The sequence below is a fragment of the Balearica regulorum genome, chromosome W, assembly GCF_011004875.1.
Source record: "Balearica regulorum gibbericeps isolate bBalReg1 chromosome W, bBalReg1.pri, whole genome shotgun sequence".
Classification (NCBI taxonomy): domain Eukaryota; kingdom Metazoa; phylum Chordata; class Aves; order Gruiformes; family Gruidae; genus Balearica; species Balearica regulorum.
The window spans coordinates 6,187,668-6,214,903 of NC_046219.1; the positions used below are offsets into that span (position 1 = coordinate 6,187,668).

Here is a 27,236-nt window from a genome sequence, read left to right on the forward strand (position 1 = left end):
AGCATTCTTTCTGGAAGAGTCCCTTTTTACAGCTGTCTTGCCTTGCAGCTCATGTACTCATGCCTGTAGGGCTGAGGTAGGTTTTCCATCCCACTTCCTTATGTCCTCTCCGTGGTCGCGCAGGTAAAACCACAGGGTGCCTCGTGGTGCGTCACTTCTATATCCCCTCTCTGGAGCAGAGGAACGCTTACTCCTAACAGCTGAAATCTGGGTCTGTACAGGTGGGGAGTAAGATATATCCTCTTTGAGTTGCTGGACCTCCTGGGACAGTTTCTCCACAGCCGAGACGAGGGAGGAAGAGAGACTTTCTTCGTATTGCCAGAGTCAGCCAGCCACTTCATCCACTGTTTGTGCTTGTTTGCTTTTCCAGTCCATTACTGCCAGTGAGTTGGCATACGATGGCTCCGTACAAACTTCCGCCACATGGATCCGGTACATTGGACTTCATCAGGATCTGTGGGTAACTGTGTGTTGTCCGGGTCATAATAAACCATCTCCTGCACAGCTAATTCCCTCAGGTACTCAATACTCCCCTCCATCCTGGCCCACTTACCTGGACGACGTACATCTTCACTGAAGGGGGATACCTTTCCTTTCATGCTTCAAAGAAGTCACCTCCAGAGGCTGAGGTCTTGTGCCTTTTTCCCAATTGCCTTGTCAATGCCCCCTTCCCTAGACAGGGATCCCAGCTGCTGTTTGGCCTCCCTGCCCTCCAGTTCCAGGCTACTGGCCCCGTTATCCCAGCAGCAGAGCAGCCAGGTAATGATGTGCTCCCCTGGAAGGCAGCTGAAATCTTTTCTCATATCTCACAGCTCACTCAGGGACAGGGATCGGGTGATTACCTCTGGTTCTGGCTCTTCTTCCTGTTCTCGTGATGGTCCAGGTTCATCGTCATCCTTCACTAAGCGAACTGATTTCTTTGTGTATTTCTTCTTCTGTATAGGGTTGACTGATACCGGTACGAGTTCGTTTTTTGGGTTAGCTGCACTGCCTGTCACCAGGGTTTGAGTAGCCACAGTGTCTGTTGTGGGGGTTTGAGTAGCTGCAGTGCCTGTTGCTGGGGTTTGGGTAGCCACAGTGCCTGTGGGTCTGTTTTCCCTCTCTTCCCCCTGATGGCGCTGCCTACTGTTACGCAGCGTTTGGTAGATCGTGGCCAGGGCCCAGCACAGTGCGGTAAGTTGTGCCTCCTTAGAATAGCCACAGCATTCCTTTCAAATATTCTACCACTTTATCAGGGTCTTGCAGTTGTTTGGGAGTGAAGCTCCAAACCATTGGGGGTGAGAAGGTCTCTAGATACCCACCCATATTCTCCCACATGCCATGCCAGCCCTGACTATTCAGCCTCAGGGAAGATCCCTGTGTGGTACTCTTAAAACAATTTTTTGTAACCCTGAACAGGACTTGAAACACATTCAGGAGACATAGCAATAAGAGCATTCTGGCTTGAACATCCCAAGGGTATTCAAATTCTCAAAAGCTGTTGTGACTAGCCTGAAGGGAAAAGGGGAAGTGAAAGAGTGGGAAAAAGTATCCCCCCCTTGCCTTCCCCATAGATTGGGTGCAATTATTAATCAATTCAAAAAGATGTCATCCGAGGTACGGGCATGACAGCAAGGCCCCATACAAATACCAACCTAAGCTCGTGACCATTGATGTTATCATAACTTGATATCACATAGTACAGCAAAATGAGAATCCGGGCCCCTCTCCCGGAGGTGATAAACAGCATTGCAAGGAGTACATACAGCAAGTAAAGGTTTAGATACCACAGCCACGTGAACAAACAAAACACCATTGTGACCAGCAGCTGTTTAAAATAATACAATAAATGCTTATAACAATTTTGTTTTAACACACTTTGGTCAGATCTGTCGTTATCTCAACCCTTCGTGCCCCACATTGGGCACCAAAAAGGACTGTTGTGGTTTAGCCCCAGCTGGCACCTGAGCATCACATGGGCATTCGCTCACCTCTCCCCCCCCAGCGGGATGGGGAGGAGAATGGGAAAGACAAAGGCAAAACCTCATGCGTTGGGATAAGGACAGTTTACCGGGACAGCAAAGGGAGAGGGAAATAACAACAATACTTAGAATATACAAAGCAGGTGATACACAATGCAGTTTCACACCCAATGACTGTATAACTCAGACTGCATGCTCAGATCTGTCCCAAAACCGGACCATTCAGACCATCCTCGAGCCATGCCGCCTCTCCCCGACTAGCCCTCTTTTATGCTGAGGATTACATCATATGTTATGGAATATCCCCTTTGGCCAATTTGGGTCACCACCTGTCCTAGCTGTGTCCCATCCCAGCTTCTGGTGAAAATTACCTCTATCCTAGCTGAAACCAGGATACCTAGTAATTAGTTTAGGAGGACAAAGGCACATGAACCAAAAAGGAATAGTCCAAAAGTCAAACACCTGATATATGCTTTGGAAATCATCTGGGTTTTTAGAGTGACATAGATAAGCAGACAATAACCAGTTTATTAGAAGACATGACTTTTATTATATCTTATTATTTGCTTCATTAACGTGTTGATATCAGTCACAGACTAAACTAAGTTTTTTGTGGTTGCAGGTCGTCTTTTGCTCCCTGGAACTTGAAATATTTCATTGGGGCCCAGAGACACTACTGCAAAATAAATTACATACAACAGGGCTGTTCACTTAGGGACTTTGATAAACCAAGTAGAGAAAAGAAGTTCCAGAATCGATTTTTAAGGTAACTTCTGGAAGCAACCTGTTTCTGAACAAATCCATTAATACAGTTTGTTTGTTAGCACTATTACTAATATTTAGTAGTACCTTGAGCCCTAAATTAGATTTCATGTCCTACAATGCTAGGTGTACCGAAGAGTGCTCTGGTAAACCTGACTATAATGTGTCATAGTTTAGCCTCATCTGGCAACTAAGCACCACGCAGCCGCTTGCTCACTCCACCCCCCCGAATGGGATGGGGAAGAGAATTGGAAGAGTGAAAGTGAGATATGAGTGATTGTTTAATAAATATCTTTATCAATGATGATGATTGAATGCACCCTCAGTAAGACACCAAATTGGGTGGGAGCGTTGATCTGCTCAAAGGTAGGAAGGCTCTGCAGAGGGATATGGACAGGCTGCATTGATGGGCCAAGGCCAACTGTATGAGGTTTAACAAGGCCAAGTGCCAGGTCCTGCACTTCGGTCACAACAACCCCATGCAAGCTACAGGCTTGGGGAAGAGTGGCTGGAAAGCTGCCTGGCAGAAAAGGACCTGGGGGTACTGGTTGACAGCCAGCTGAACATGAGCCAGCAGTGTGCCCAGGTGGCCAAGAAGGCCAACAGCATCCTGGCTTGTATCAGGAATAGTGTGGCCAGCAGGAATAGGGATGAGATCATGCCCCTGTACTCGGCTCTGCTGAGGCTGCACCTCGCGTACTGTGTTCAGGTTTGGGCCCCTCAGTATAAGAAGGACATTGAGGTGCTGGAGCATGTCCAGAGAAGGGCAATGAAGCTGGTGAAGGGTCTAGAGCACAAGTCTTACAAGGAGCGGCTGAGGGAACTGGGGTTGTTTAGCCTGGAGAAGAGGAGGCTGAGGGGAGACCTTATTGCTCTCTACAACTACCTCAAAGGAGGTTGTAGCCAGGTGGGTGTTGGTCTCTTCTCCCAAGTAACTAGTGAAAGGACAAGAGGAAATGGCCTCAAGTTGCATCAGGGGAGGTTTAGATTGGATATTAGGAAGAATTTCTTCACCGAAAGGGTTGTCAGGCATTGGAATAGGCTGCCCAGAGAGGTGGTGGAGTCACCATCCCTGGAGGTGTTCAAAAAACATGTAGACATGGCACTTTGGGACATGGTCTAGTAGACATGGTGATGTTGGTTTGATGGTTGGACTTGATGATCTTAGAGGTCTTTTCCAACCTTAAAGATTCTATGATTCTAATTAAGAAGGAAGTATCACTTGGGCAGAGCAAGGAAAGAGTAAAGGAAAGGACAGATGAAAAAAATCAAAGTATTTTCACTGATAAGGACAACCCAGTGTTGAAAGGCAGGCAAACATAGGCTATGCATGACTACAGCATGATACTTTGCCTCCAAAGAAGCATGATTAAGGAAAACAAGCTAGCATATGAGAAAGGTAAACGATATTATGATTTATGCTAAATCCTTTGAAATATTAACAAAAGTTATTACCATGTTGGTAAGCAAGTGTCTCTAGGACATACACACCAATTTAAATAAATTACAAAGTTTCTAAGTTCACTGAAGCAATGACACATGCACAAATGCACATGCATATATTCAATATTAATATCACTCAGAATTTCCTGGGCTTGTTTTGCTTCGTAGAAATGAAAGCTATTGGATTATGAAAGGAAGAAATCTTACAAGTGTATCACACTGTCCAAATAAAGCAGATGTACTAGTTCTCTTTTTAATGGTTTTCTGATAGGCCCATGCTTATCCTTGGATAGTGACAATAACTTTCTCAGAAGGGTTGGTATGATTTTTTTTTGTTTATTTAGGTTTTTTTTAATAACAAGCCAACCATTATTCCTTACTCAAACATGTATGATACATTCCTTTTTATTGCATTTGGGTTTCTAGATCTCTTGTATATTTCAAAGACGAAAATTCTCTGTTTAATGTAGAAACATGTTTTTAAACTGAAAATAGAATTCCTCATCTGGAGAAAAACAACATCAGTTTTTACAGCTTCCTGGACTCATCTACCAGAGTAGTATCAATAACAATAGGGACTGTAGAAAGGGCGTTCACAGGAACCGTACCATCACTTTGAGAAAAAGGAGTTACTGCTTTCCTTGGATTAAGGTGGACTTCCCTCCTGCACAAGTAGACCATAAAAAAACCTCATAGGGCATTGAGTTTCTTTAGTAAAAATTTCAACTTTTGTATTCCAACAAGAAAATGTAGTTTTCTTTTACATTGAATATTTTTCCCACTGGCTTTACTTTAAGCCTGCACATGTTGAAATATCTGTAATTTCATGCACTACACAGCAGAAAAGTGAAAGTTAATGTAGCTTAAAAGACAAAAATGCATATGAAGACTACCAAGATTTGTCTTCTAGGAGATCGAAACACAGAAGAAACACTACATAATCTACTCCTTTAAATTCTATCATTAAAACCTGTAAAAGAAGAACAACTTTAAAGAAAAGAAACCTAACGAAACTAACGAGTGAATATCTAGAAAGCATTAACAGCATACACCATGATAGCTTAAATCTCCCTCCTTTCCTCAATCAGTTAAAAGAAAATTCATAGGCAACAAAGTATTATAACAATATTGTCTCATCTTTTTACATTATAAGGATGGATATAGAACATTTTTTGTAAACTATTTTTAAATAGCAACAATAGTGAGCACTGAGTCAAGATACAACCAGCAGGAATCAAATACTCTTAAGCTGTTTGACTGGGCAAATAGTTGTCATTGGTCATACTTACTTTTGAAAGGTGATGTTCAGATGAAAATCCCAAGCCATAGACTGTATTTGCCCTGCTGTCTGCCCATTGGCCAAACTTCTGGGATGTTTTAGTAAATGTCATGTTGGGGGTGATAGTGCTATTTATTATTGCCTGAAAAAAAAGTAATAGTTGTAAGAAAGAGGTTCTGTGGTTTTAATTTTTTTTTAAAAAAGACCACTCAATAATTGAAAATGCCAGTATTATAGACAAGTATCTGTGTACACTGAATGAAACAAACTTGCAACTAGGGAACAGTTTTATTCTAATTCAATCACAGCTAAAATTACGAAAGCATATATTGGCATACATTCTTTAAAAGGAGCAAAAGGGCACCTGTTTCCAATTGCAAGCAGTCATTTAATAGTTAGCAAGTCTAAAAAAAAAAGACCTTTAAAGTATCCACATAGGCTAATGACATCAGAATAGAAGAACTAGTGAAGCCTTTTTTTGTCTCAGAAGTGTATTTCTTTGTTCCCTAAAACAATGCCTCTCAAGGTCCACTGTAAGCTCCACAGTTGCATTCCCCCCTGTTGCATATGCAATACTCACTGGAAAACATGCAATAAAACAAGAAGCACAATTTATTTTTAAGTTTCTGTATTGCAAGAATCTGTTTTTCCTTTATACAGACACAAACATGACTAACAGTGATGGGGTCATACACCAATTACAGAAGAAGAGCTAGTCTTAGAATAGATTTTTCTTCTCTAGTTCTTGTTACGTACAGGATGGAAGCAGCACATCTTCCAGCATACAACTTCTGCTAATTGAAACAAAAATCTACAACTATTCACTTACATGCTGCTTCCACTAAAACCAACTAAAGTTTTACCATGGATTTCAACAGTATTGTCATCACATTAAAGTTTGTCTAACATATTCTAAATCTGTGATGTGGAACTGTCCAGTTGACAAAGTATGTCAGGATAAAGTCTTATAATGACACAAATGGTTTCCATTTAACTAAAAAAAAAAAGATGGTTATTGCAGTTTATAACCAGCCAATGTGAACAAGAAAGACTAGCCATGAAACCAGATATGTGTATTGGAAGTGAAATACAGGCATGCTTTCTCATCCGTCTGGTGCTACTAAGAGTTTCAGCCACATCTGTTAAATAATTCACAGCCCTTTTCATAAAACACTGGTTAGTAGGTGTTTTGTAATACCCATGTGAAAGATAACATTCTTAAAACTTCCCAGAAAATAGCACACACTGTGAGCAGAACAGTTCAGGAAGAATCTTTCTTACATGTCAGTTATTGTGCTCCAAAGGTTATTGTCAATATGGATCCTATTGTCTCACACTACAGAGTTGGGAATCTTTTGAACATCAGCGTGCATGTGCTTTGTTCTGCTCCCATGAAACCATAACCCCTGCCTTACCCCCAGCAGCGCAAAGCCAGTGATTACTGCAGAATCCTAGAGCAGCAACAAAAATTCACAGGGTCCAAACCAACTTTTCTGTTGGAGATAAAGAAATCTTAATTTTATTCTTTGAGTAGCAGGAACTGGACTGATGCATAGAGAATAACAATATTTTCTCAGGATGGTGACAGTGAGAAACTTCGACATCAGAGACCAAGTACTGCTCCCCCAAGCCCAAGATCTTCTAGAAGTCAAATCCAGCCTATACTACTTATGTGAGATGGCCTTCTGGATGGATATTAAAGTGAGTAGTTATGGAGTTTACTTATCATCCTTTGCTTCTGCTGAGATTTGGGTAGTGCTGGAGCACAGCTACTATCAACATCAAATTTTCTCTGAATTCTACAGGGAAAGTCTGAAAAATTTACAGCTGAGGGGCCAGCTAAGCCTACAAACAGCTTCCATGTGCATATGCTGATTGTCAGATGAAGTGTGGGAGAGGAGTACTGCAAGAAAGTTCAGAAGAACACATTGTATTGCAACATGTAGAAAGGCAAAGATACTGCAGCACAGATGAATTTAACAAAACTGGCACCTTCTGCAGTGACTTGGACAGCTCCACTATGCTCACATTAAATTGGAAGAGCAAATCTGGATGTAGCTGAGGACATCAAACAGGCAGTTCTCTCTGATAACCTTTGCCTCAAAATGCAAGTTTTGGCTACCATTATGAACAACTCCTGGAAAATTTTGGAATGCCTGAAAGCTTACATTTGAATCAACAAGCCTCATCAGGTCAAAGACAAGACTCATTATGTGACTAGAGACTGGAGAACCATCTCCAGCATTAATTGTCCACAAAACTTCTCCTCAGATTTTCATATAGGAGAAGTTGGTCAGTGAAGTCACTGGTAATTCAGTCATCCTCCTTTATTTAGGGATATAGTTGGGGGCCCAAATAAAGCCAGCAGGCTTGCACTTGTACTAAGGCCTCCAACTGACCTCATGGGAAACAGCTGTCTATGCCATGTAAGACAGAAGAGATAATGGGAGACAGAAGAGGTGGAATTCTTAGAAAGGAGGTGTTCTGGAGCTCTGTTTTTCCTGTATGCTTCTTGTCTTCTTGTGTACTGTTAGTGCTTGGAAGCTCTCCTTTTGAAATAACCTGGTGGAAGCCCAGAACAGAGCTGCGCAAGTTCACTTAATGTTAAATCTCTCTTGGTGTGGAAGCCATCAACAGTAACATATTTGAAATTATCCTGGGGATAGTGTATAAAAGAGTCTTGCTCCCAACTCAAGCTCTAGCTATGTCGTCTCCTTGCTTAAGCCCTAGTTCCATCCATTTCTTGATTAATTTGAACTTGTATCACAGATTTGAGAGTGTAGGTAATTTTGTCACAGATGTAACTTCCTCACTGCAGAAGAGGACTCTGAAAATGAGGACTTATGACCTCCAAGCAACAGGCAGGTTTAAAGCCTGCAGGACTGGCAGTTGCTGCAGTGACAGTGGCATATCTGGTTGCAAATTAACCCAACATAAAATCTTGGAGAAACCAACCAGTTTTCAGCTGAGACTGCTTCAGCTGATGTCATGGGCTTGCTGCACAAGAGAGAACCCAGAACAGGCTGCCTGGACCAATTGTTCACCCAACATATCATGAATTTGTCTAGCTGTATACTGGACATTTTGTCCAGAGGGATGCTATAAGAGACAGTATCAAAAGCTTTGCTAAAATAATAAAAAAAAAACCACCCCAAAAAACAAACAAACAAAAAACCCCCAAACCCACACCCACTGGCTTCCCTTGGTCAACTAGATAGGTGACCTTGTCATAAAAGGAAATTAAGTTAGTTAAGCAGGACTTTCCCCTCATGAACCTGTGCTGGCCATGACCAATGACCGCGTTGTCTCTCAAGTGTTTTCAATAACTCCCAGAATAACCTTCTCCATAATTTTACCAGGCACTGAAGTGGGACTGACAGGCCTGTAATTACCAGGGGCTTCCTTTTTACCCTTCTTGAAAATTGGGACAACATTTGCCAGCTTCCAGTCGACTAGGACCTCTCCAGACTCCCAAGACCATTGAAAAATAATGGAGAGAGGTCCTGCAATGACATCAGCCAGCTCTTTCAGTACCCTGGGATGAATCCCATGGGGCCCCATAGACTTATGTGCATCCAGCTAGAACAGCAAGTCTCAAACAACTTTAGGGTCAGCTGGGAGTTTATCATCCCCCCAGTCATGGTCTTCCAACACAGGGCTCCAGGTGTCCCAGGGCCCATCATCAGTGTTAAAGACAGAGGTGAAGAAGGGATTAAATGGTTCTGTTTTGTCTATGTCCCTATTTGTGAGGTGACCGACCTCATCAAGTAATGGGCCAATGTTATCTCTGATCCTCCTTTTGCTGTTAATTTTTTAAAAGCCCTTTTTGTTGTCCTTCACAGTACTGGCCAGCTTGAACTCTAATCGAGCTTTGGCTGCACAAATTTTCTCCCTACAGTGGCAAACAGCATCTCTGTAGTCCTCCCGTGTCACCTGTCCTTGCTTCCAATGTCCATACACTTTCCTTTGCCTAAGTTCTAAAAGATCCCTGCTCAGCCAAGCCAGCCTTCTGCCCCACTTGCTTGACTTCCAACACTTTGGAATTGCCTGCTCCTGCACTCTTAAGAGATGACTCTTAAAAAGTGACCAGCATTCATGGACCGCAATACCTTCAAAAGCATATTCCCAGGGGACCTTACTAACTAGTTTTTTCAGCAGCCTGAAGTCTGTTCTCCCCATATCCAGGGTCAAAGTTTTCCTGGCAGTTTTTCTCCTATCATCACCAACTATTTGAAACTTAACTACTTCATGGTCACTGTGACCAAGACAGCCACCAATCATCACTTCACCCATGAGTGTGTCTCTGTTTACAAACAAGACCTGTGCTTACAGGCCTTACTTAAAACGTATATTAGCATTAAACAGATTATCACTTTAATGTGTGACTAGTTTATTTTGCAACAGTCATTAAGATGTAAAGATCATCTATTGCAATAACACTGATGGGAGACTTGACTCAAATAATATAGACAAGGCTCATGGAACCTACAGACTGGAAAACTAATCTTTTCCAGTCTTCTCTTGTTTTAGATGAGCACAAATTATTGGAATTTTTTCCCCAATCTTGCATCTGTGAAAACATTATCAGAGAGTTAACTAGTGCTGCAGGAACCACACTACTAATCTTTCTTTTCTCAGTGACTGCCAGAGATCGACTGGAAAAGACAGCAGGATTCTGTGAATAATCTTAATGTCTGTCTGCAATGTTACTGGAGAAGTAATGGACATTTCCTTCCATCACCTAGGAGAAAGAAGTACTAAATCACATTTTTCCAAGGAGATATGAAATGACTATATAATGAGAACTGAAAGCCTTAGCAACAACTGCTCAATGTTGTCATGTCATATTGCATAAGAGAATATTTTTCAGGTTTTCTCTTGAAAGAAAAAGGTTGCATAAAAGATTTACTTGAGAGGTCATAGAAACCAGTCTCAAGTTCTATCTAATTATTTCCATCATGATCTCCTTGACATGGATGACAGGGATCCAGATACAATATGTGACTATAAAATATGGCCTGTACACTGAACACCTTCTGGTCCTAGAACATTTTCTGGAGTCAAGTTAGAGGAAGATGCATTATTTCTTGTGCCAGGTATTTTAAGAGGAGATAGTAGCTTCAGAAAACAACATTACACAGAATGTAGAAAGAATAAGCAGAACTTGTTTCTATAGGACCTATCTCAGCTGAATCTGGCTCATAGACCCATTGATATGGAATAAGGGGAAAAAAATTACAACCCTCTCTCAAAATAGACCAAAGATCTCCACAAGAAAATTCAAGTGGGAATCTGCAGTGTACAGTAGCATCTCTCAGAGGTGAGTGAAGAACACATCTTAAAAATGTCCTTTTGTTTTCAAGAAGAAAGATTTAATGATATTCAGACAATCAGTACAGAAGTTAAATTTTATCCAGGAATTCTACTGGAACCTACTGACCTAAAGAGGGGGAAGGGTGTGGCGCAGAAATGGGATTATCACTCAGATTTCAAGTGTGTATCTCAAACTTTCCTTACTGCAGTCTAAGTTCCAGGGGTTGGAACTAGATGATCTTTAAGGTCCCTTTGAACCCAAACCATTCTATGATTTTAAGTGGACATATGCATGAGTTGCCATCACTTACTGGCTTACTGCTCAGCACCTGAGCCACTGTAACTGAGCAGCCACATATACATCATTCTCTCCAACATATAAAGTATGAGTTTACAAGTAAATCTAGTTGGATCATATATCTATTCCCCCTGAGGGAAAGGCATGAGAGCTGCAAAACCAATATGGCTCAACAAGTGTTTTTATCAGTTGGCAACATGCAATTTTGAGACATTTTCAATGTAAAATTTGTTTTAAAAGAAAACCACAGAGTCATCTTTATTCTGTTTCATTTCCAAACCGGAGAATTAAATTGCATAGCTTTTACTCCTTTGCAAATGTACCACTTCTGTCTGACCAATTGTGGTGGGTTGACCCTGGCTAGACGCCAGGTGTCCACCAAAACTGCTCTATCATTCCCCCTCCTCAACTGGACAGGGGAGAGAAAATATAACAAAAGGCTCGTGGGTCAAGATAAGGACAGGGAAAGATCATTCACTAATTACTGTCACAGGCAAAACAGAATCAACTTAGAAAAAAATTCATCTAATTTATTACCAAGTAAATCAGAGTAATGAGAAATAAAATCAAATCTTAAAACACCTCCCCCCACCTCTCCCTTCTTCCTGGGCTTAACTTCACTCCAGAATTCTCTACCTCCTGCCCCCAGCAGCACAGGGGGACAGGGAATGAGGGTTGTGGTCACTTCATCATATGGTGTCTCTGCCACTCCTTCCTCCTCAGGGGGAGGACTCCTCACACTCTTCTCCTACTCCAGCATGGGGTCCTTCCCATGGGAGACAGTCCTCCACAAACTGCTCCAGCGTGGGCCCTTTCACAGGGTGCACTCCTTCAGGACCAGACTGCTCCAGCATGGGTCCCCCACGAGGTCACAAGTCCTGCCAGCAAACCTGCTCCAGCATGGGCTCCTCTCTCTCTCCACAGGACCACAGGTCCTGCCAGGAGCCTGCTCTAGCGTGGGCTTCCCACGGGGTCACAGCCTCCTTTGGGATGCATCCACCTGCTCTGGCATGGGGTCCTCCACAGGCTGCAGGTGGATATCTGCTCCAACATGGACCTCCATGGGCTGCAGGGGGACATCCTGCCTCACCATGGTCTTCACCACGGGCTGCAGGGGAATCTCTGCTCCAGTGCCTGGAGCACCTCCTCCCTCTCCTTCTTCACTGACCTTGGTGTCTGCAGAGTTGTTTCTCACATATTCTCACTCCTCTCTCTGGCTGCAGCTTCCGCAGCAGTTTTTTTCCCCCCTTCTTAAATATGCTATCCCAGAGGCACTACCACCATCACTGATTGGCTCAGCCTTGGCCAGCAGCAGGTCTGTCTTGGAGCTGGCTGGCATTGTCTGTATCGGACATAGGGAAAGCTTCTAGCAGCTTCTCACAGAAGCCACCCCTGTAGCCCCACCACCACCACAACCTTGCCGCACAAACCCAATACACCAATCGACAATGTAAGGCATTGCAAGCTCCAGATGCCAGTAGTGTTACTGAGACCCAACTGTATGCCTTACAGCAGAAAGACTCTGGATGCACTCTGAACTTAAGAATACTTTATATTTAGCCCTTTGTACATACTACATTATGTATATGCAGACATGTTAAAAAATGGGGTTGCAATTAAAAATAAGAAAATTATCTGGGAATTATGCTGAAAACCTCCTAAAAATTCTGCATGGGTCCCCTTGCTATTCACCTGTATATGTTTCAGAGCAATGTTGTGATGCCTAAAACAATGGCTCTTTCTTAATCATGATTGGGATCCTAGATCTTAGACATATAACGCTTAGATGAAAACATTATTAGGATTGCAGCAATCACAGAGAGAGTAAACAAAAGTGATAGATTGCATTATCAATATACCTTGCCAATATCACTGCAAGTGCAAAGGAAATGCTGCAATAGACAAAAGAGCAAATAAGTAGATGAACAACTGCTTGACAGTGCAACTCAGCAGTCACTTTTCAAGCGTTGCAGCTTTGGACAAAGGCAGAGGAATCCCAGTGGATATCAGAATAAGTATTTTGTAATCTGTGCAGATCAATTAAGATGATACAACAGATTACAACTTGTAGCCTTGATTTCATACAGCATCTAGTCCCAATCCCAAAGCCTTTTATAAACAGTCACACAAAAGGTATTTTAATTATTTGACAGAATGAAAAATCATTTGAAGAAGTGCTGAGAAGGTAAGAAACAGTCAGAGTTAAACTTGGAAAAATTTTGGTAGGCTTTGATATCTGAGTCTCAATCACCTATCATAGTGATCATAGAGATCATAGAGATCTTTGACAGAAAATTCCTATATACTTCTGTATGATAGAAACTCTCCTTCCTCATTTAAAACAGCAATACTCTGGATTTAAAAAACCAACCAAACAAAAAAAAACACAAAAGAAAAAAGCAGAGTAATGTTTTTCAGCTTTTAATAAATAGCCAAGAAATCTCTGTGAATACTGCTATGCTCTAAAAATAAAAAAAACCACCCCCAAAAAACCCAAACACAACCCAACTGAGTTTTGATAAAAGCTTACCATGGAGGGCTTTATTAGGAGGGAATCACTACATTCTCTACAGCAAAAATTGGAAGATTACACAACAGAGAAAGATTTACTGTTATTATGGGCACTAAACAGATGTCCTTCATAATGCTGAAGCCAATGATATTGATAACATCATCAAATGCAGAGATAAAAACAGGCTATTGTAACCCTTTTTGTACTTTTTAGTGCATCTCACAGGGAATGCCTTTTTAGACTGCTCAAAATATTAACTAAGTTACTTAAAATTCAGCAATAGATTTATCAAAGTAAATATGAATGCATGGAAAATAGTATTTTCCAATAAACACTTAAAATATGTAATGAAGCAATGTAACCATTTTAACAGATCAGTAATCTCTTACTCAGATAATGACAACAGCATCTCTAAGATACATGAAGGACATCAGACTGGAAAATAAATACAGAAGTTGATCAGCAAGCAAGTTTTCCGAAATAAAGCTTACCTTTGAACCATCCAAACTGATTATCCTGTAGACATTTCTTGTGCTGTCATAGAAGTAGGACACAGTAACAGCATGCTTGCTGGTGGGAACCCAGTTCTTCTTGGTGTTTGGGTCAATCTGGAAGACATGAGCTCGGGTGCTGAAGATGGGTTGTTCCCTGAAGTATAGAGAGTAAGAGTCGTGAATCTGATTTGTACATAATAATGTTGCACACAAGTTATGTGCCAGTTGTGCTCACTGGGATGTACACATTTCACTTTGCATGATAAATTTTTCCTAATAACATCTGTATGTGTTGCTGCATAGAGTAGATAAGTGCATGTGTGTGTATATATATATGTGCAAGCAAAATGCAATCCTTCTAAAACAAAAATCAGCACTCAGATGTAGAGTCAGATAGACAGTCATCTCTAAATATAGATTCAGCCCTGTCCCATCACCCCCCCCAGCCCTCACCCTCCATCTATCCCTTTAAACTAACTGGCAACAATACATGTGTAACTTCATCTCATTACACTGCATGTTGCAGAACGTGTACTACTTCAAACCACCATCTCCTCAAAAATCTTTTAATAATCTGATTATTCTAATCAATCTTAGGCCATAATCTGAAACTGAACTGGCTGATTCAATGCAATTATTCTAAAACTAACATTAAATAGTGTCGGGAACATGTGTTGTGAAACCCTCACTATTTGGAGCTTCACATCTGAACGTTTTCATAGCAACACTAAATATACATAACATACATGGTTCAAAGTTAACTGTTGAGCAAATAAAATTACATAAGGTAAAAAAAAATTACTATACTTTAGAATTTACAACTTATTTTTCCCCATGATCATTACCAAGACACATAGTATTGAAGAAAAATCTAAAAATATTTTAGTATCACTAAGATGGTTGTCAGTTTAAATTTAGCTACAATTTACTGAAAAATAGATTGCTGTATTCTTCAGGGAATGCTGCCATCAAATCCCAAAGATATTAAGTACCAGATTTTTAAGTTCAGTTTAACTAAGCGGGTTTTTGAACTCTCTTGTTTTCTCCCATTTCCAAGATGTGAAGAAACATATCTTTTGTCCCTGCCCTCATCTCCCTTTAAATAACAGGTAAGTAAGTTCTTAATACATTTTCCTGCCCAAAATAAAAGGAACAAAATAGGATTTCAGGTACTCAGTCAAAGGGTTTCAATCTGGCCTCATTACAAAGGGGTACATGTGAGCTCTCAGAAATGTTTCTACTACTTGGCAGCGAGAGCAGATGAGACCAGTTCCTTTCAGCAGCAGAATCGTATCACTCAGGAGTTAAGGCTCCTTGAAGCCCATCTGCCAGAAGATGTGGTGTTCTCCTATGCTGAATGTTAGAAGTGATACAGAACAGACCAAAGAGAGTACCGTTTCAGTGAAAGATAAAGGAGGAGGAAGGTAGGCCGGGGAATCAATGCACATGCTAGTCCTCCACTGAAACATCACTGTACCAACTACAAACATCACTGTAACAGCACAAACTCCTCTTCTCCTTCTAAATAACCAAGCTATAGGAGTGACATGGTTTAGCCCCAGCCGGCAGCTGAACACCATGCAGCTGCTCGCTCACCCCCCACCCTGGGAGGAAGGGGAGGAGAATGGGAAAACAAAGGCAAAGCCTCGTGGGTTGGAATAAGGACAGTTTACTGGGACAGCAAGGGAGAGGGAATCAACAACAATATTGATAACGGAACATTAGCAATGGGTGATAACAGAAAACAATTTACCAATCCAACAACCGACCAACCCTACACTCAGACCAAACGACCACACGCTCAGACCATCCTGGAGCCATGCTGAGCCCACCCGTCCCCAACTAGCCCCCTTTTATGGAGAGCATGATGTCACATGGTATGGAATAGCCCCCTGGCCAGCTTGGCCTCACCTGTCCTGGCTCCTTGGGAAAATTAACCCTATCCTAGCCAGAATCAGGACATTATCCACCCCTTATTCTATACCATCTACGTCATGCCCAGATTATTCACAGATATCATTCACTTACTCTATGGGCCATTGCTCTAAAATGTCCGTCGAGTTCATTTAGCCCATGGCTTTGGGTTCCATCTGCCATTACAGTCTCTCAGGGCAGGAGCAATGGTGCATGCTGCTGGATTGTTGCATGCCACATCCGGAGTTTCATGGCTGGTGTATCTGGTATGGTCTATGCTCGCACTCTGGATGTCAAATATGTGATTTTCGATGAAGTAGCTGGGCACCACTTGCTGAAGTCAGTTCTAGTTCCATCATCGTGGCACTTTGTTCAGTTTCAAAGTCCATCCTTCATTCATGGGTGATTCTTATGGTCATACCACTGATACAGCATATAGCTATTAACATCGTACAATTTCATAGAATCATAGAATGGTTTGGAAGGGACCTTAAAGATCATCTAGTTCCAACCTCCCCATCATGTGCAGGAACACCCTCCACTAGACCACGTTGCCCAAAGCCTCATCCAGCCTGGTCTTAAACACTTCCAGGGAGGAAGCATTCACAGTCTCCCTGGGCAACCTGTTCCAGTGCCTCACCATTCTCACAGTAAAGAATTTCTTTCTAACATCTAATCTAAATCGACCCTCCTTCAGCTTAAACCCATTACCCCTTGTCCTGTCACTACACTCCCTCATAAACAGTCCCTCACTATCTTTCCTGTAGGCTCCATTCAGGTACCGATAAGCCGCAATTAGATCTCCCCGGAGCCTTCTTTTCTCCAGGCTGAACAATCCCAACTCTCTCAGCCTGTCCTCATAGGAGAGGTGCTCCAGCCCTCTGATCAGCTTCGTGGCCCTCCTCTGGACTCGCTTCAACAGCTCCATGACTCTCCTGTACTGGGGCCCCCAGAGCTGGATGCAGTACTCCAGGTGGGGTCTCACCAGAGCAGAGGGGCAGAATCACCTCCCTCGACCTGCTGGTCACACCTCTTTTAATGCAGCCCAGGACACGGTTTTCATCAATCAATACCCCCAAGTCCTTCTCCTCAGGGCTGCTTTCAATCCATTCCTCGCCCAGCCTGTAGTTGTGCTTGGCATTGCCCCGACCCACGTGCAGGACCTTGCACTTGGCCTTGTTGAACTTCATGCGGTTCACATGGGCCCACCTCTCCAGCCTGTCAAGGTCCCTCTGGATGGCATCCCTTCCCTCCAGCGTGTCGACCACACCACACAACTTGGTGTCGTCAGCAAACTTGCTGAGGGTGCACTCCATCCCACTGTCCATGTCGCCGACAAAGATGATGAACAATGCCGGTCCCAGTACTGACCCCTGAGGAATGCCACACGTCACTGTTCTCCACTTGGACAATGAGCCATTGACCACAACTCTTTGAGTGTGACCATCCATCCAATTCCTTATCCACCGCGTGGTCCATGCATCGAATCCATGTCTCTCAGGTTTAGAGACAAGGCTGTCGTGCGGGACAGTGTCAAATGCCTTGCACAAGCCCTGGTAGATGATGTCATTTGCCCTTCCCTTATCCACCAATGCTGTAACCCCATCATAGAAGGCCACCAAATTTGTCAGGCACGATTTGCCCCTAGTGAAGCCATGGTGGCTGTCACCAATCACCTCCTTATTTTCCATGTGCCTGAGCATAGTCTCCAGGAGGGTCTGCTCCATGATTTTGCCAGGCATGGAGGTGAGACTGACCGGCCTGTAGTTCCCTGCGTCTTCCTTTTTTCCCTTCTTAAAAATGGGGGTTATGTTCCCCCTCTTCCAGTCAGTGGGAACTTCACTGGACTGCCAGGACTTCTCAAATATGATGGAGAGTGTCTTAGCAACTTCATCCACCAGTTCCCTCAAGACCCTTGGATGCATCTCATCAGGTCCCATGGATGGTCCTGAACCTGATCTTCTCCTACAGTGGGCAGTTCTGCATTCTCCCAGTCCCTGCCTTCTGTGACCCAGGCAGTGTGGCTCAAGCATTTGCCAGTGAAGAATGAGGCAAAGAAGTTTTTGAGTACCTCAGCCTTCTCCATATCCTGGGTAACCAGGTGGCCTGTTTCATTCCGGAGGAGATCCACATTTTCCCTCATCCTCCTTTTATCACTGACATACCTATAGAAGCTTTTCTTGTTGTCCTTGACATCTCTGGCCAGATTTAATTCTATCAGGGCTTTGGCTTTCCTCACCTGATCCCTGGCTGCTCGGACAGTTTCTCTGTATTCCTCTCAGGCTACCTGCCCTTGCTTCCACCTTCTGTAGGCTACCTTTTTGTGTTTGACTTTGCCCAGGAGCTCCTTGTTCATCCATGGGGGCCTCTTGGTGGTTTTGCTTGACTTCCTCTTTGTTGGAATGCATCGCTCCTGAGCTTGGAGGAGGTGACCCTTGAATATTAGACAGCTGTCTTGGGCCCCTCTTCCCTCCAGGGCTTTGTCCCATGGTATTCTACCAAGCAGATCCCTGAAGAGGCCAAAGTCTGCTCTCATGAAGTCCAGGGTAGTGAGCTTGCTGTACGCCCTCCTTGCTGCCCTGAGGATCCTGAATTCCACCATTTCGTGGTCACTGCAGCCCAGGCTGCCCTTGAGCTTGACGTCCCCTACCAGGCCCTCCTTGTTGGTGAGAATAAGGTCCAGCATGGCACCTCTCCTCGTGGGCTCCTCTATCACTTGGAGGTGGAAGTTGTCATCGACACATTCCAGGAACTTCCTGGATTGCTTGCGCTCAGCTGCGTTGTCCCTCCAGCAGATGTCAGGGTGGTTGAATTCCCCCATGAGGACCAGGGCTTGTGAATGTGAGGCTGCTCCTATCTGCCTATAGAGGGCTTCATCTGCTCAGTCTCCCAGGTCAGGTGGCCTGTAGCAGACCCCCACTATGATGTCCCCTGCCCCAGCCCTCCCTTTAATCCTGACCCATAATCTCTCAGTCAGCTCCTTGTCCATCCCAAGGTGGAGCTCCATGCACTCCAGCTCGTCATTGACATAGAGGGTGACGCCCCCTCCTTTTTTTCCCATAAAAGTGATATCTGAATTATTACTTTTACTAATTAGCAAGCAGAAATGCTCTAAAGCCAATTAGGTGTCATTGCGTCCCCTGATTAGAAGTGATGGCCTGTTACAGTATTTCAAGCTATTGCAATCTCTATGGCTTTGAGACTGCATAGTTCCTCAAGTATTGGCTCAACACCTGCAAAGATAATGGGAATTGTGGTAGGGTAAGCACTGTTTGGGAGGGAGAAATCACAAGCACACACACACAAAACATTCATCTGATGTTTGCTTTGAGACATGGAGAATAAAAATTATGTCAACATGATGAATGTGAAGAAGTGAAATGTTTATTTTCAGCAGAACTAGTGATGTAGGAAAAATAAGGGTTAAGACTGTACAAAGTATAAGCCACCTCAAGTATCCTTAACAGTATGTTCTGAAACTCTAGTGACCAGGATAGGATCTCTCAATGGACCAAGGATTTACAACAATAGGACCTTTCAAAGTATTCTTTCCCTGTTTTAAGTGTATATAAAATATATCTAGCCTTGGAATAGTACCAAGAAATAGCGTATCCTCAGCTAACCTGTATTGACTATAATACTAAAATGTACACTTCTTTGTGAATAATGAGCATGCTAATTAGGGGACCTCCCCAAACGTTTGAAACATAAAGTAATGATGAGGGCGGGTGAAAGGTGAATAAGGAAGTTTAAGAACACCAATTGGCTACATCTTGTTATTATAAAAAAGGCACACTTGATACACTCAGTGTGCCAGCTGGTGTTAGATGCTTGGCACACTACTCTGCAGACTAGAAATAAACACAAATATCTTGATTCTGTGTGTTGATTGGCTCTTTGCACACCAGGTGAAGAACCCAGATTTTAGGACAACATTTTTGGAGAACCCAGGTAGGACAGCCATAAGACCTTGCCCGGATCATCTTGCTTACCCCAGTGGTGGAGAAAGGACTGGACAGGACTCCAGCATGCACCGACCAATTTGATCAGGGACTCCTCTGGGTCCCTTCCAGTGCCAGGGCGGTGAGTGGCTCAAAGGTGCAATGCCGAAGAGAGATAGTTGTGCAAGGGTGAAAGGGGGGCAAATTCCTTGACTGGTATTATATTTAATTATACTGTATATTATGTATATTATATATAATATATATTATATTATATAAATATTATATTTAATTATATTATATATTAATTGGTAACAGGGGTAAGAGTTACCTTTGCTGACAAAATGAGGAAATAAGGTCAGAACCGAGTGCGCACAAGAGGTACGAGTTATGGGAATGAGCCAATCCACAATCCCTCCCTGTAGCCCTTTAGGATGCATCTTGAAAAATTGGAATTAATATGGGGGTGATCCAATGACTAAAGATAAAATGAAGAGCTATTATAATCAATGGTGGCCAAATTACAAACTAGATGATGGTGAACGGTGGCCAGAAAATGGGTCTTTGCAATTTAATACTATATTGTAAATGATGTTGTTTTGTCACTGACTGGGGAAATGGGATCAAGTGCTTTATGTTGATGCCTTTATGACTTTATATAGGGATCTTAATACTCAGAAGACATGTGGATTAGGAAGAGGCAAATCAAAAGATGTTTAATATGTTGTTCATAGGTCAGTCATCACAAGATATAAGGAAAAAGTTGCAGAAAGTAGATGGAGCAGGGGGAATGTCTATTTCTCAGTTAAAGATTGCTTATAATGTATATAATAACAGAAAAGAGCAGAAAGAGAAGAAAGAACAGGCAAGGATGAAACTACAAGCCTCCCTTTTAGTGGCAGCAATAGTAGATAGAAAAGGTGGACCAAGAGGAAGGGGAAGAGGAGACTGTGGAGAAAGGAGTGGTCATGGAGGATGAGGTAGAGGTATAGAAGCTCCAAGGGGCTCTCCTCTGGGCCTAAATCAATGTGGCATTTGCAGACAGGAACAACATTTGAGAAATGAGTGTCCTAACAGGGAAGGAAAGAATAGGTCAGAGGAAATTAATGTTATGATGCTGGAAGATTCAGAAATTGAATGAAGGGAGCCGGGGAAAGATATTAAAGCATCCCCATCAGATCCCCTGGTTCCAGTGAACCTGGGGAATGAGATTATAGATTTTTTGACAGCAGAGCTACCCACTCAGTAGTAACTAACTGTAAGGGACCTTTCAGTAAAACCACAATACCAATTGTTTCAGCAACGGGAAAGAGACCTTTGTGGCCATTCTTACAACTTATGGAATGTATGACTGGAGGTAGTAAATTGAGTTTCTATACAGACCAGAATGTCCCCTTCTGCTGTTAGAATGAGATTTACTATGTAAATTAAATGCTCAAATAACCTTCTCTGAGAGCTCTATACAGCTGCACATCCCTCAAGAAATGACATGGAAGGCTCAAATCTGCTTACTGGCAGATAAGACCTCGGAAGAACCTGAAGACAGTATCCCAGACATAGTATTAAATGCGTTAATTCCTTTGGTGTAGGTCTCGAAGAAACCAGGTAAAGGAAAGAACGTGATCCCGATTAAAATAGAACTCAAACCTAGGCTAAGCCTGGTGAGGGTAAATCAATACTCTATTAGATTGGAAGCACGCAAAGGATTAGAAACCTTGATAAATACTTTCATGCAATATGTTGCCACAGGACTTGCTTTTCAAGGCCCAGGGTAGTGTTCCGGGCAGTGGCATGGGGTACGGAATATGTTTCTAGCCATCCGGTGGTTGCTTCCACCATTGTAAGCACATGGTGCTTGCCTTGGCAAGTTTGTGGGAGTGTGATGTAATCAATCTGCCCAGCTTCCCCATATTTATATTTCAGCCATCATCCTCCATACCACAGAGGCTTTACCCGCTTGGCTTGCTTGATTGCAGCGCGTGTTTCACATTCATGGATAACTTGTCAGATAGCGTCCATGGTCATGTCCACCCCTCGATCAGGAGCCCATGTCTATATGTTGCATCTCTTCCTTGATGGCCTGAGGTGTCATGGGCCCACCAAGCTATAAATAATTCACCCTTATGTTGCCAGTCCAATTTCACCTGAGCCACTTGAATCTTAGCAGCCTGATCCACCTGCTGGTTGTTTTGATGTTCCTCAGTGGCCCGAGTCTTGGGTATGTGGGCACCTACATGACATACTTTTACAACCAGCTTCTCTAGCCGGGCACCAATATCTTGCCACAATGGGGCAGCCTAGATGAGTTTGCCTCCGTGCTGTCAGTTGCTCTGCTTACATTGCTGTATCCATCCCCAGTTCCCCACCGCAGCTCAGGGGCTTTGTGAGTGCCCCAAGCAAGTGTCTGCTGTGCCTTTACAGTCTAGTGGATCTGACGTGCAAGGCCATCGGATCCACACAGTCCAATAAACCTGGTTGTCCCATTCCTTCACCTGGCTGGAGGCAGGGCCACTCTAATCCTGCTCATCATATTCGCTACTCACTTCTTGCAAAAATGACTTAGAGGTCCCTTCAAGAGAATTATAAGTATGATCGAGCCTTCCACTCGGTCTGGGGCACTGCCCACTGGAATCTGGAGCAGCATTTTTCCTGGAAGAATCCCCTTTTGTGATTGTTTTGCCTTTCAGCTCACATACTCATGCCCACAGGGTCGAGGTAGGTTTTCCATCCCACTTCCTCATGTCCTCTCCGTGGTCACGAAGGTAAAACCACAGGGTGCCTCGTGGTGTGTCACCTTTACATCCTCTCTCTTGAGCAGAGGAATGCTTACTCCTAATAGCTGAGATACTGGTCCGTATCAGTAGGTAAAAGGATATATCATCTCTGAGTTGCTGGAACTCCCATGGCAGTGACTCCACACTCAAGACAATGGAGGAAGAGAGACTTTCTTCATATTGCTGGAGTTGGCCAGCCACTTCAGTGCCTATTGGTGCCTCTTCACCTTTCCACTCCATTACTGCCAGTGAGTTGATGCATGATGATGGTGCACGCCGTACAAACGTCCACCACATGGGTCAGGTACATTGGACTTCATCAGGATCTGTGGGTAACTGCACGTTGTCTGGGTCATAATAAACCATCTCCCGCACGGCTAATTCCCTCAGGTACTGGATACCTGGTTCCGTGGTGGTCCACTTTCCTGGATGACATACAACATATTCACTGAAAGAATACTTTTCCCTCACACTTGAACAAATGTGCCTCCAGAGGTTGAGGGCTTGTGTCTTTATCCCAATCAGGTTGTCGATGCCCCTTCCCTAGGCAAGGATCTCAGCTACTTGTTTTCCCTACCCTCTAATTCCAGGCTACTGGCCCTGTTATCCCGGCATCAGAGCAGCCAGGTAATGATGTGCTCGCCTGGATGGCGGCTGAAATCTTTTATCGTATCTCGCAGCTCACTCAGGGACATCGGGTGATTATCTCTGGTTCTGCCGCTTCCTCCTGTTCTCATAGTGGTCCAGGTTCGTCATCCTTTACTAAGCGAGCTGATTTCTTTGTGTATTTCTTCTTCTGTATAGGGGCGACTGATACCAGCATGGGTTGGTCTTTTAGGTCAGCTGGATTGACTGTCACTGGGGTTTGAGTAGCCTCAGTGCCGGTTGCAGAGGTGCCTGTCACTATATTTTCCCTCTCTTCCCTCTGAGGGTGCTGCCTATTGTTGATCAGTGTTTGGTAGATAGTGGTCAGGGCCCAGCACAGTGCAGTAAGATGTATTGGGTCTGGCTGAGATGGAGTTAATTCTCCCCACAGCAGCCCTCATGGTGCTGTGCTGTGTCTTGGTAGCTAGCAAGGTGTTGATAACACACCAGTGTTTTGGCTACTACTGAGCAGTGCCAGCACACATCAAGGCCGTCTTTCCAACATTTCTTTCCCCCCCCTCAGCAGCAGGCTGGGGGTGGGCAAGATCTTGGGAGGGGACACAGCCAGGACAGCTGACCCAAACTGACCCAAGGGATATTCCATACCATATGACCTCTGCTCAGCAATAAGAAGCTGAGAGATAGGGGAAGGAACAGGGCAGGGGCATTCGTGGGGTTTTTTTTTAACAATGTTTGTCTTCCAGAGTAAGGGGTACACATACTGAAACCCTACTTCCCAGGAAGTGGCTGGACATTGCCTGCTGATGGGAAGTAGAGAATAATCTTTTGCTTTTTGCTTTGCTTCCACGTGCGGTTTTTTGCTTTAGCTACATTAAACTGCCTTTATCTTGACCCACAACTTTGGGGTTGGTTTTCCATCTTATTTTCTCCCCTCCCTGCCTTGCTGAGTGGACACTTGGCATCCAGCCAAGGGTAAACCACCACAGTCCTTTTTGGCGCCCAAGGTGGGGCCCGACAACGGCAGTTTAGTATTAAGGGTGCTACAGCTATAGTAGTTATTAAGTTGCAAGCTCCTGTGCAGGTCACGGGGTTTGTTAGCTGTGCTGCTTATCTCTATTTTGCTAAACTTAGGAACATGCTGATACAAACAATGACTGCTCTGTGCTTTGGCCTGGTGCTGATGATCTTACTGTGCTGGGGGAGCTCTCTTGTGGAGATGATGGGGGAATACCTCTCTCTCTCTCTCTCTACCCAGGTTTGATGTGGATGGTTTTATTATGCAGGCTCCCAAGGTCCTTGTTCACCCTTATGTGAGCTCTTTAATATTACTAATTAATACTGCTGGCATATTACAGGTGTTGTGGAGTTTGGTTTTGTCCTGGTTTAAGGGGAGACAACTTTTGAGTGAGGCAATACTGAAACGTGCCCTGAGGCAGCTGGTCCCCAGGTGGGAGGGTGTGTGGAAGGATTTGGGCAGGTGCCTAGGGAGATTATCACCTCCTATAGCCTGGGACTTCACACCTGAACAGGCAAGCAATCCCAGCAAACTGACATGCCACCTGACAGAAGGGTGCCTTGCCTACCCCAATGAAAACCAACAGCTTCTAGCACTATACTGGGGCCTGGCCTGGGCCTATCGAGCCACAGTGCAGTACTCTCAGAGGACTGTGGTCAAGGAAGGCACCCAAACTGCATCTGAGGACACCGTGGCTGAGATAGGGACACAAACAATAACAACTACAGTAATTGCCCCAGTAGTAAAAAAGAAACAGTGGACCAGGAGGTCGACGGGTCCATATCATCAATTAGTAAGGGAAGAGGAAGAAGAGGAGGAAAGGTTTGATCAGGAAGCTGGTCCTTCAGCAAAGAAGTGGGAGGAAGGAGTGAGAGAAATCAGACAAGAAGCAGAAACTACCCGGTCCCTGACCTCATCAGAACTTCGAGATATGCGGAAAGATTACAGCCGCCAGCCAGGTGAGCGGATGGCTGCCTGGCTGCTTCGATGCTGGGATAATGGGGCTGACTGTCAGCAATTGGAAGGCAGGGAAGCCCAACAGCTGGGATCCCTTGCTAGAAACTGAGGAATTGAGAGGGGAATTGGAAAAGAGGCAGCAATTTGCAGTCTCTGGAGACGGCTCCTCTCAAGTGTGAGGGCAAGATATCCATTGAAGGAAGATCTAGTTAACTCCCCAGGAAAGTGGACTACTGCAGATGAAGGCATCCAGTACCTGAGAGAATTAGCAGTGCTGGGAGTCATCCATAGCGATCTAGATGATGAGGAGGTCTCCAAAGATCCAGAGGATGTCCTGTGCACGCGGGCCACATGGAGGAAGGTGATTCAAAGTGCCCCAGCATCATATTGTAACAGCTTGGCAGCAATGTATTTCCCAGATATGGACACACCAACTGTGGAGAAGGTGTCTTCTTGGCTCCAGAACTTTGAAGAAAACCTCTGTACCTCCTCCTCCCTACAGGCCAGCACGTTGGCTGTCAGAGGTACCCCAAGAAATCAGTCCTCTCCTGCTCCGGTCAGAGGGAAAGGGAGCCCCAGGCATATGCCACATGGTACACTCTGGTTTTTCCTGCATGACCAAGGGGAGGACATAAGGAAGTGGGATGGTGAACCCACCTTTAAGCTGGAAGCCCGTGTACGCAAACTGAGAGGGAAGACAGCTGTTAAGAAGGGGTCACCCAAGAAGGCTGTCTGCGTAGTTGCTGCAGAGCCACAAGGTGGCAATCGGCGCTCTCCCAGACGTAGAACTAAAATCACCTCCCTTGATCCTGGTGAGGGGACTTCTGGTCTGGCACTGTGAGGGTCAGACAGTGAATACTCTGACCAGGAACAGGAACAGAGGGTCCCTGCCTTTGGCCAGGAGGAGGAAAGGGATGACCAGGTATACTGGACTGTGTGGATGCGATGGCCTGTCACGTCAGACCCACAGAAGTACAAGTCTTGGGTAGACACTGGTGCACAGTGTACACTGATACCATCAGGGTATAGGGGCACAGAACCCACCTGGATCTCTGGAGTGACAGGGGCATGTGAAGAACTGTCCGTATTGGAGGCTGAGGTGAGCTTAACAGGGGACAAGTGGGAGAAGCACCCCATTGTGACCGGCCCAGAGGCCCCTTGTATCCTTGGCATAGATTACCTCAGGAGAGGGTACTTGAAGGACCCAAAGGGGTACCAATGGGCTTTTGGTGTAGCCACCGTGAACGCAGAGAAGATCAAACAGCTATCATCTACCCTGTCTGGTCTCTCGGAAGACCCCTTCGTTGTGGGATTGGTGCGAGTTGAAGAAGAACAGGTGCCAATTGCTACCAAGACAGTGCACTGGCGGCAATATCGCACAAAGCGAGACTCCCTGGCTCCCATCCATGAGCTGATTCATCAGCTGCAGAGCCAGGGAGTCATCAGCAAGACTCACTCACCTTTTCATAGTCCCATATGGCCAGTGCAAAAGTCTGATGAAGGGTGGAGGTTAACAGTAGACTATCGTGGCCTGAACAAAGCGATGCCACCACTGAGTGCTGCTGTACCAGACATGGTTAGAGCTCCCATATGAACTGGAGTCAAAAGCAGCCAAGTGGTATGCTACAATTGACATCGCCAATGCATTCTTCTCAATTCCTTTGGCAGCCAAATGCAGGCCACAGTTTGCTTTCACGTGGAGGGGTGTCCAATACACCTGGAATCGACTGCCCCAGGGGTGGAAGCACAGTCCTACCATTTGTCATGGACTAATCCAAAACCCCTACATACTGTGGGAGGAGATAAGGTCCCCATAAGTGCACATGGGGAAGTGGCTGGGGAAGGCAGTGTGGATTGCTCCTCCCATGGGAAAAGGCAAACCCATTCCTGGGATTGTCTTCGCTCAAGGACCTGGGTGTACTTGGTGGGTGATGCAGAAGGATGGGGAGACCTGGTGCGTCCCTCAA

The 27,236-nt window shown here is 44.3% G+C and overlaps 1 protein-coding gene across 3 annotated transcripts in view; it reads right to left on the reverse strand.

The window, feature by feature from the left end:
• Nucleotides 1-27,236, reverse strand: part of LOC104643370 (homer protein homolog 1) — a 125,580-nt gene that overhangs the window by 80,633 nt on the left and 17,711 nt on the right. For all 3 annotated transcript variants that reach the window (XM_075739050.1, XM_075739049.1, XM_075739051.1), the window contains exons 2-3: nt 14,060-14,216; nt 5,456-5,587 (exon numbers count right to left, since the gene is read on the reverse strand). In XM_075739050.1, the coding sequence (XP_075595165.1) occupies nt 5,456-5,587; nt 14,060-14,216 (289 nt within the window). The remainder of the gene's footprint in view (nt 1-5,455; nt 5,588-14,059; nt 14,217-27,236) is intronic.